Genomic DNA, 10,104 nt, shown 5'->3' with positions numbered 1-10,104 from the left:
CTCTCCATGGATAATAAGTACGGAGTAATCTGAGTAATTCTCCTTGGTTTTAAATATTTTCAAGTTCAATTCATTTCCAATGACATGAGCAAGTGGAGGTGACGGAGGAAAGGAAAGACTTCCTGCTCAGGAAACCTGCAGAACCAGGCCCAGAGGAGGATGTTCATACACTCACCCATCATTTCATTACATAAATAAATAAATCCATCACACAGGCTCTCGGTGTGTCGGTTCCATTCCCGCCGCAGCCCAAACACCAGCATCAGAATCACAACCTTAATGATCATTGTACTAAAAGATCAACCATTCAGTGCAGATTTTCCTTTTTAAAGTTCCTGGGTCTGCAACCAGAGAGACTTTCTGTGACTTTCCACCAAATCGAATTTAACTGAAGCCAGAAAACATGTTTAACCTTTAAAACCCGCCTGACGCGGCTTAGAAAGTTTCTTATACACTTTTTATTTACGAGCACAAGCTGGATCCTCTGTTGTCCTGATGAAGTTGAGGATGTTACTCGTCTCATTGCATTTCAGTTGTTGTTTTTAAACTTTCAGGGTAAAAATCGGTGGAAATCTACAATCTGAGAAAAAGAAGAATGTGAATCTCAGTAAGAGAAGGAAGGACGAACTGTTGATTCAAGCTTCTTATCTGCGTCAAATCTGATGGAAAGTCCACGACCTTTCTAACTCAACCGGGCTGCTATTCTTCTGCTCACATCTCTCATTTCATCACTGTTGGCTTTGTGCTGGGGGGGGGGGGGGGGGGCACGCACCTCTTCTGCGCCTCTGGATTGGCGCTGCGCTCCAGTTTCCGCGTCGCGGCGCGTTTATAAAACTGTGCGCAGCTTCCTCCAGCCTCCACCCGGAGAACCGTGCGCTACCACCTCCAGCCTCCACCCGGAGAACCGTGCGCTACCACCTCCAGCCTCCACCCGGAGAACCGTGCGCTACCACATCCAGCCTCCACCCGGAGAACCGTGCGCTACCACCTCCAGCCTCCACCCGGAGAACCGTGCGCTACCACCTCCAGCCTCCACCCGGAGAACCGTGCGCCACCTTCCTGAGCCGCAGCCTCCGAACCCTGCGCCACCATGTCCGAGCACGAGGCCTTCGACACCAACGTGGTGACCGTGACCCGGTTCGTGATGGAGGAGGGCCGCCGGGCCAAAGGCACCGGGGAGCTGACCACGCTGCTCAACTCCGTGTGCACGGCGGTCAAAGCCATCTCCAGCGCCGTGCGTAAAGCCGGGATCGCGCATCTGTGAGTTCACCGTCCTCCACTTCTTCTTTCATGAGTATTTACGAACATCTCCCGTTTGTGAAACTCTTGTTTTTATTCATTTAAAGCAACAGAGACTAAAACTGTGCAAACCTGCGCGTCCGCGTAGCCACACGTCGAGCAGGAGAGTCCGGTTCTGTGCGCCTCCACCAGGAAGCGCATACCTGAAACCTGCAGGCAGCGCGAGACTGTCTGATCCCGAGAGGCTCCTCTGAAGGCAGGAGTCTCATTCAGAGGAGCCGAGGGCCACTGGCACGTGAAAACGAAGCTCCAAATGCAATATTTTATTGCAAATATTGCGCAATAATAAAAGACCGCAAACTGTGGTAACTTCTGCTTCTTCTTCTTTTCCAACGACTCCTTCCTCTGATGTTGCTTCTTTTTCTTTTTCTTTTCTTCCATCAAGCAAACCAGTGATTTCCAACCTTTTGCTTGCAGGACCCAGAGTTCTACCGAGCCTCCTTCCTTTTCATCCAGCAGATTCGTTTTTCTTCAGTGTTTTTAAAAAAAAAAAAAAACGCAGAGTCATGCTGAAGTTGTGCTTCTGAAATCTGAGATGTAATATTCATGTGAGTCAAGCATGAAACTATTCAAACAACCTTTTCTTGTTTCCCTGAGTGGCGGTTTGTAAAGCGACTCTTAGACTCTGTTTCCCCGGTTTTGTCCAGGACGAACAGCAAAACGATTCTTTTCACTTAAAACCTTAAGACGTGTAAACGGGCCGGACGGACCCGATTCAAAATGTCTATTATTTTAACGAATTGAAATGTTTTATTCATACAGAGCAGACTCGTGGTTTTGATTTGAGCTCTGAAGTAGTGGTGTGCGATACCAAAAGATCTAATATCCTTCTGAAATCATTAAATACTGAGCCAGTACCGTCGGTATCGATCCAATACTCTTTAATATTCCAGGTCGATGCGTCATCAAAGTGCAAAATCTGGATGAATCTTCATGACCTTTAAGTGTTTTTATGATTTTCTCCTTTGGTTTATTAATTAGTGGAACCCAGAACAGAATTTGGTAAAGTTCTGTTGGTGTATATCATCATCATCATAATAAAAAATGTTCAAACAACAGTAACAGAACCATTTTCTCCCAGACTCTGTAACGTCTGGATTTTTATTTTTCCTAAATCAGCAAAGTGTACGAAACTCTCCCTCCAGAAGAAATTAGAAATGGAGCAGCATGCAGGAGAGAAACTGAAATATCCATCTCATTGTACTGGTATCGTTCGGTAGGGATATTATCGATATCTGCATCGACTCGTTCAAAATGGCGTCGCTGACGGCGTTGCGGCGCTTCGTGTCTCGTCAGGTACGGGATCGCCGGCAGCACCAACGTGACGGGCGACCAGGTGAAGAAGTTGGACATCCTGTCCAACGATCTGGTCATCAACATGATCAAGTCGTCTTTCACCTCCTGCGTGCTCATCTCCGAGGAGAACGAGAAGGCCATCATCGTGGAGCCGGAGCTGAGGGTGAGGATTCCTGGGGGGGGGGGGGGGGGGGGGGGGGCAACTCAAAACGTTGTCATGGAAACAAAGTTTAATAACTAGACGCTGATAAAAGTGTTCATTTTAGTCCCTGGATTGTTATTTACCAGAGTATTTAATGTACTTCTACTGCGTTTCCTGTGTTTTCAGGGTAAATACATCGTGTGCTTTGATCCGTTGGACGGCTCCTCCAACATCGACTGTCTCGTCTCCATCGGCACCATCTTCTCCGTTTACAAAAAGGTATTACTGCAGCGTTACCAACTTTCTTTTTGTGTAAGCGTTCAGTGGGTTGTGGCGCGAGAAACCGCTGATGTCTTTACCGATACAATACCAAGTAACGCCACAGTGCGAAGGCTGCGCCGTGAACCAGCTCGCTGCCTCGTCATGAGCAACAGGGGAAGAATAATGACGCTTATCAACTAGAACCGACTCAACCTGACTCGCCTTTTCCACTTTTCCACTACGTGTTAGTACCTGGTACCACGTACTTTTCTAGTACCACGTACTTTTCTAGTACCACGTACCTTTCTAGTACCTGCTACCAGGTATGTCCCTGGTTCCTCCTCCCGGTTCCCAGAGAGCTGAGGCCAGGAGACGACGTGACGTCAGCAGACGGCAGCTGCTGATTGGCCGATGCGTCACGACACAGACGAGTCAGAGAGCGTCTCGTTCAGCCGCCATTTTTAAACCCGATCAGAACCAGAGAGACGCTCAGAAACCAACCAGTGGAGCAGCGAGCAGCTGAGAGGTTTCTTCGTCTGGGGGCGACCAGAGGATTCAGGAGGTCTCTGAGCCACGACATCAGCGGTGTTTAGGATTAACTGGTTCCCCTGTTAACTGGTGACCTTCTTCCTCCAACGTCTCCTTTTCACCGCAGATGTTAAAAACCCGACCAGAACCGGCAGCTGTCCTGGAGAACGTCGTTTAACCACATTTCCATTAAAGTATCGTAGCGTTTGTTTCTCTTATTTTAACGTCAGCTGCTGCTAACTGCTGGTGGCAGAAGTCACCAGTTAACAGGGGCACCAGTGAAACCGAAGCACCGGGCAGTGAAGCATCATCGTAACAAAACACATTTTGTAGTATTATTGATAAATATATACTATCTCATTTATAATTTGAGCTGATATCCAATGGATGTTCGCTCCATGTCATATCGGGGTGATCGCTTGTACACGACAGGGAAAAGCTCCGATGACTCCGCCCACGCCGTGGTGGTACTGTATAGTAATGGAAACGGGCTGAGTAGTAGGAACTAGTGGAAAAGCGCCATAATATAACGTTACATGACTCCACGTTTCGCTTCAGGTCACGGATGATGAACCCTGTGAGAAAGACGCTCTGCAGCCCGGGAGGAACCTGGTGGCAGCGGGGTACGCCCTCTACGGCAGCGCCACCATGGTCGTCCTCTCCACCGGCCACGGAGTCAACTGCTTCATGCTCGACCCGGTGAGGCCTCAGGTCGATCGGCTCTCGCGGAAAATCTGGTTGTTTATTGAATCCTGTGCTTCTTTGCTCATCAGGCTCTTGGCGAATTCATCCTCGTTGACCGAGACGTGAGGATCAAGAAACGGGGGAAGATTTACAGCTTGAACGAAGGCTACGCCAAATACTTTGACCCCGCGATCACAGAGTACGTGCAGAAGAAGAAGTTCCCGCAGGTAATCCCACCTGAACACGGGGAATGGCTGACTTAGTGTGATAGAAATCTGCTGCAGGAACGTCGTCTCAAGTTAGCACGTTAAGTAATTAAATCTTGTAATACTATGTTTTACCACAAGATGGTGCTGTGACCTCTTTTATTACTTGGATTTATTTATACTCATATGAAATGTGGGCAAATGAAAATGGACTCTTGCTCTTGAATGAAGTGGGATGAAATGCTGTGACCCAATCAGGACGGCAGCGAGCCGTACGCCGCCCGGTACGTCGGCTCCATGGTGGCCGACGTCCACCGAACGCTGATGTACGGAGGAATCTTCTTATACCCCGGAAACGTCAAGAGCCCCACGGGAAAGGTGAGCTGAAGCGAGCTTTGAATTAACTTCTGTCTTTCTCTTTTTTTTATCTGCACATCAAAAGAAGTCTTCTCTCCTAAAAAAAAAAAAAAGCAGCAAAATTGAAAACATCTAAATTGTCTAAAAGCTTAAAACCACCAGAAAATGTCTCTTCCCTTCTTGTTTGTGAGTCTCAATGAACATTTATCCTTCTTAGCACATTTAGGTTCCTCCATATCATTGAGGTCCATGATTTTATAGTCAAAACAGATTTTAAATTTAAAAACATCCCCCGGGATGCCGTGAGACAATTCTCCAAAATGGAACCACAAAGGGACAATCCAGAATGTAGTTCTGTTACAGTTGATCTACTTCATGAGCAGTTTCTCCTCCTTTCTGTGGCTCCAGAGGAACATCAGGGACTTGGTTGTGTTAAAAGCGTCTCGCCTTTCTCAGCGAGGACGTGTCACAACCTCGTTTCTTCACCTCCACATCCTCCGGGGTTTCACCAGACACCAGAGATTTGCCCAACCAGGTTTCCTCTCCAGGTTTCCTCTCCAGGTTTCCTCTCAAGGTTTCCTCACCTCACCAGGTTTCCTCACCAGGTTTCCTCTCCAGGTTTCCTCTCCAGGTTTCCTCTCCAGGTTTCCTCTCCAGGTTTCCTCACCAGGTTTCCTCTCCAGGTTTCCTCTCCAGGTTTCCTCACCAGGTTTCCTCACCAGGTTTCCTCTCCAGGTTTCCTCTCCAGGTTTCCTCACCAGGTTTCCTCTCCAGGTTTCCTCTCCGGGTTTCCTCTCCAGGTTTCCTCACCAGGTTTCCTCTCCAGGTTTCCTCACAAGGTTTCCTCTCCAGATTTCCTCTCCAGGTTTCCTCTCAAGGTTTCCTCACCTCACCAGGTTTCCTCTCCAGGTTTCCTCTCCAGGTTTCCTCTCCAGGTTTCCTCTCCAGGTTTCCTCTCCAGGTTTCCTCTCCAGGTTTCCTCTCCAGGTCCGGAGAGTGAAACTGCAGCGATCCTCATCGGTCACTGTTCACTCTCCGTACAAACACTGAGATCCTGTAAAACGTTTCACTTAACTAGTAGTAGTAGTACTAGTAGTAGTAGTAGTAGTAGTAGTAGTAGTAGTTTATTTGCAACAACAACAAAAAAAAAACTACAGAGGAAGACCGGAGGGTTCAGGCTGAAGTTGAACTTATTTTGCTGAACCCTGTAAGTAATATACGTAATATACGTAATATAAGTAATATACGTAATATACGTAATATACGTAATATAAGTAATATACGTAAAGCTTCTGCAACTGGTGTCACAGAAACAAAAACAACAATAACTTGTATTTTCTTCACCTTTCCTGAGAAACCAAACAGAAACTGTCCTCTAAGGAACACAGTCACTTTTAATCTCGTCCTCCCTGACCTCCATATTTAACTTTAACCACCTTTATAATGTTTTAAGTTTTTTTTTTTTTAAGTTATCGTCCAAGTTGTTCCACAGACTAACCCCTCCTACAGAAACACATCGACTTTTTTTTATCTGTTCCTGCTTTATTTTTAACAACTTCAGGGAAACGGATTGAGCTTTCAGATCACGTTCGATTTGAGTGTTTATAAAATGAAGGTTTTTCCTTCATGAGGCTGATTTGAGGACGAGCTGCTGCAGTTTGACATGTTTAAAAAGGAGGTGGTTCCATATAGCAGAGCTATAGGTTATATATCAATATACTTTTTGTCTCACGTTATTGTCATTTGTCATTTTCTGGAAGGACTCGGTCGGAGAAAACAACCCGAACTCTAATTATGTTGAGTTTTGGCAACCGATCACGATTAATAGTTACAATTACCAGAGAAAGCTGTTATTTAAAACCTTTTCCATGTATTTTTATTGGATTTTTAACGACGTATAGGTACAGCTAACCCAGTTTTCTTTTTCTTTACACAATAACATCTCAGCCCCCCCATGTTACATAATTATATCAGACAAATAAGTAAACATAAATGTAAAAATACATAAATGATCTTAATAATACGTAGACATAAGTATCAATAAGGTCGACAATGAGGGTCTGTATAACCTACCAACATCCTGCTCTATCAAACCGTCTAATATATAATCAGTCTTCTCAAGAGGACATAGCGTTTCATTAAAACTGTCTAGACGACGTGTACTACAGAACTTCACTTTCTCTAAATGAGTAAAGGACTTTAAGTTTTCCAACCAGGAAGTAGAAGGTGGAGGTTTCTGATCCTTCCAGCGCAGCAGGACACCAGAGAGGAAAAAACCAGAACCAAGGACCAGAGATTAAAGTTCTGAGAACCACGGAGACCCAGAGCTCCTGCTAATGAGTCATAAGAAGAAGTTCTTAATTATTTGATGACAAAGTTTAATCTCATCTGTATGGTGTACCGACAACAACCCTCATCTCCCTCTGGAAAATAAAAAGGCTGAAACTGCAAAAACAAATATTTTGAATAAATTAGCAAACCTTCTAAAATGGCTTCAACCACTTAAAAAAATAAGTAAAATCAAGGAAAACTGCTTAATTAGAGTACAAGTACTCTGTGCAGTACTGGACCCGATACTGGTGTCAGTATTGGTGAATCCTGAGTAAAAAGTAAAACGTTTATATGAGCTGTGTTCTCTTTTTCTATCTGAAGGGTTAAATGTGTTTTGTGGCTCCAGATAAAATTAAAGTAGAATAAAAATATTATCCAGATGTTCTCCTCCTCCTCCTCCTGTTCCTCCTGTTCTCCTCCTCCTCCTGTTCTCCTCTTCCTGTTCACCTCCTCCTCCTCCTGTTCACCTCCTCCTCCTGTTCTCCTCCTGTTCTCCTCCTCCTCCTCCTGTTCCTCCTGTTCACCTCCTCCTCCTCCTGTTCTCCTCCTCCTCCTGTTCTCCTCCTCCTGTTCTCCTCCTCCTCCTCCTGTTCTCCTCCTCCTCCTCCTGTTCTCCTCCTCCTCCTGTTCTCCTCCTCCTCCTGTTCTCCTCCTCCTGTTCACCTCCTCCTCCTCCTGTTCTCCTCCTCCTCCTGTTCTCCTCCTCCTGTTCTCCTCCTCCTCCTCCTGTTCCTCCTGTTCTCCTCCTCCTCCTGTTCTCCTCCTCCTCCTGTTCTCCTCCTCCTCCTGGTCTGGTCGCTCCAGAAACCTTCAGTATTCTAAGTTTCTAGCTCCTCCTTTATTTTCCTCATTTGAATATTGGATCATAGGAGCTGCATTCAGAATCTGCTGTGTCTGTGTGAGCTGGACTGGCTCCGCCCACACATGCCCATCTTGGGAAGAGGAGGAAGTACTTCCTCTCGTGGTGCCATGTGCCAGAGCAGAGCTGCCTAATTGTGGGAGGAGTCAAAGGGAGGGCCTACCTTGATTGTGATTGGCTAAACCCCCGATGACACTATACAGGGTTTGATTTCTGATTGGCTGCTTGGAGCAACACACTTTTTAAAACCTGAAACAAGGCAGGGACAGAGAGGACAGACTGTCTTCACTTCTGGGACGTCAGTCCAGGTATGGGGACGAGTAGTACTGCTGGAGAACCTTTAGGAAGTGAATTTTCATAATAAGAGCCCTTCAAACTGGATTTAAGACTCTGGTGAGCGGAGTGCTGGTGAAGGTTTGTCTCTGAGACTGAAAGTTTGTTTGTGAAACAGCGAAATGTTGAGTATTACCTGGAAGTCATGTGACACTCTGCCCCTCCCCCCCCGAAGCTGCGGCTGCTGTACGAGGGAAACCCAATGGCCTTCATCATGGAGCAGGCGGGCGGCATGGCCTCCACCGGCTTCCAGAACATCCTGGACATCCAGCCGGTCAGCATCCACCAGAAGTGCCCCGTCGCCATGGGCTCCACGGACGACGTGCTGGAGTACATCGCCCTCTGCAAGAAACACGCCAAGAAGTGAGAGGTGGCACCGACCCACCGTCACGACCGTCTCCTCGCCTCTTCTACCAAAACAAATCTAAAAAAAAACACAGCTCCCATCTCCAAACCGACTTCCCAGGGAGTGGGAGCACGGACCTCCACGTGGGACTAATTCCAGTCGTAAACAATAGAAACATGAACGCAGATGATGTTAACGTCTCCTTCCACAACGTAGACGCCCACATCGAGTATCGATGAGGACGTGAGTTCATGTCATCATGAAGCCTCGTCTTTGTTAACCCACAGTGTCGCCATAACAACACATTTCCTGATATATTGCGCCGCCATAAAGGTAATTTACTATTGATTTACTGTAATTGATGTTATTCTTGCATTTCTTCTGACCGACCAGCACTCAGGCCACGCTTACACGAACCCGGCTACTTTAAAAAAATGATATTTCTTTGCATTCCTTGCACATAAACGAAGCTCGGCTGATTCCAGGAAACTCCGCCCACAGTGGAAATAGTGATAAACTCAGTGTCTCCGTTTGCATCTAAAGGGTGGGAGGCGGATATTTACGTCACAATTCGTGACGTCGTTTTTTTTTTTCAAGAATCCTGATTGGCTATCATGACTTCATGCTTCTCGTTGCGCTGCCCCCTACAGGTCTGGCTGCTCATAGCAGCTCTGAACCAGGTGGACATGCAGGACCTCGTCAATCAAGATTTTTCTTTTTTTTTTTTTTGTAAACGTAAAGGGGAAGAACCCATTTTTGTAAACGTGGCCTCAGTTTGTAAACTTGAAACGCCAGCTGCTTGTAATTTGACACCAGCCTCACCATCACTGTGACGCTGCGCAGAGACGGCGCGCTCAGTTCATTTTAAGGTTTAAAGCTCAACGTTTGAGAGTCACGAAGTTTCACTGATGAAGGAGAAAAGCAAACTGTGATTCACAACCTCACACGTCTACAAACATTCCAACAAAATCTTATTTTAAAAAAGCCAAAGATTGACAAATGAGAAAAATGAAGAATCGTCACCACAAATTTAGAGAGTGAAAGTTTAATTCATATTGATATTTATCAATCAGCTGTCATTAAAAAAAGATTTGAAGACTTACTTTCTCATCTATGTGAAGTTTTAGACAGATGAAAACTGAACAACTCAACAAATTCACCCTGTAAAAAACAAAAATCTCCTTATTGGTCAAAATCCACAGGACAGAATTAATTTATTTCGATATTTAACCCTGAAAATGGGAAATTTCAACAATCAGGTTTTACTAAAGATTTTAAAACTTCTTTTACAATTTACAAAAACTCCCCGTTGTCTCCTCCTGACCACCAGGTGGTGCTGTTGACCTGAAAAGAAGTATTTTATTTATTAATCAGTAAAGTGAGGTCCTGTAATTAAACTATAAAGTAAAGAAGAAGGAGTTAAACCCGTGTTGTTGAAACGCGCTGCTGTACGAGGACCAGA

General features: G+C 45.7%; 1 protein-coding gene across 1 annotated transcript in view; it reads left to right on the top strand.

Moving 5' to 3' along the window:
• Positions 1-750: 750 nt before the first annotated feature.
• fbp1a (fructose-1,6-bisphosphatase 1a) overlaps positions 751-10,104 on the top strand; it is a 9,794-nt gene continuing 440 nt past the window's right edge. The window contains exons 1-7 of the mRNA XM_080467335.1: positions 751-1,260; positions 2,596-2,758; positions 2,924-3,016; positions 4,085-4,225; positions 4,300-4,437; positions 4,675-4,794; positions 8,472-10,104. The exon at positions 8,472-10,104 is cut by the window's right edge and continues 440 nt beyond it. Coding sequence (XP_080323461.1) covers positions 1,091-1,260; positions 2,596-2,758; positions 2,924-3,016; positions 4,085-4,225; positions 4,300-4,437; positions 4,675-4,794; positions 8,472-8,663 — 1,017 coding nt within the window. The 5' untranslated portion in view covers positions 751-1,090 and the 3' untranslated portion in view covers positions 8,664-10,104. The remainder of the gene's footprint in view (positions 1,261-2,595; positions 2,759-2,923; positions 3,017-4,084; positions 4,226-4,299; positions 4,438-4,674; positions 4,795-8,471) is intronic.

This window comes from Lipophrys pholis (genome assembly GCF_963383615.2).
Source record: "Lipophrys pholis genome assembly, chromosome: 7".
NCBI classification, from domain to species: Eukaryota; Metazoa; Chordata; class Actinopteri; order Blenniiformes; family Blenniidae; genus Lipophrys; species Lipophrys pholis.
Note: the sequence above shows the minus strand (reverse complement) of the source record. Positions and strands in the feature narration are given on the sequence as shown.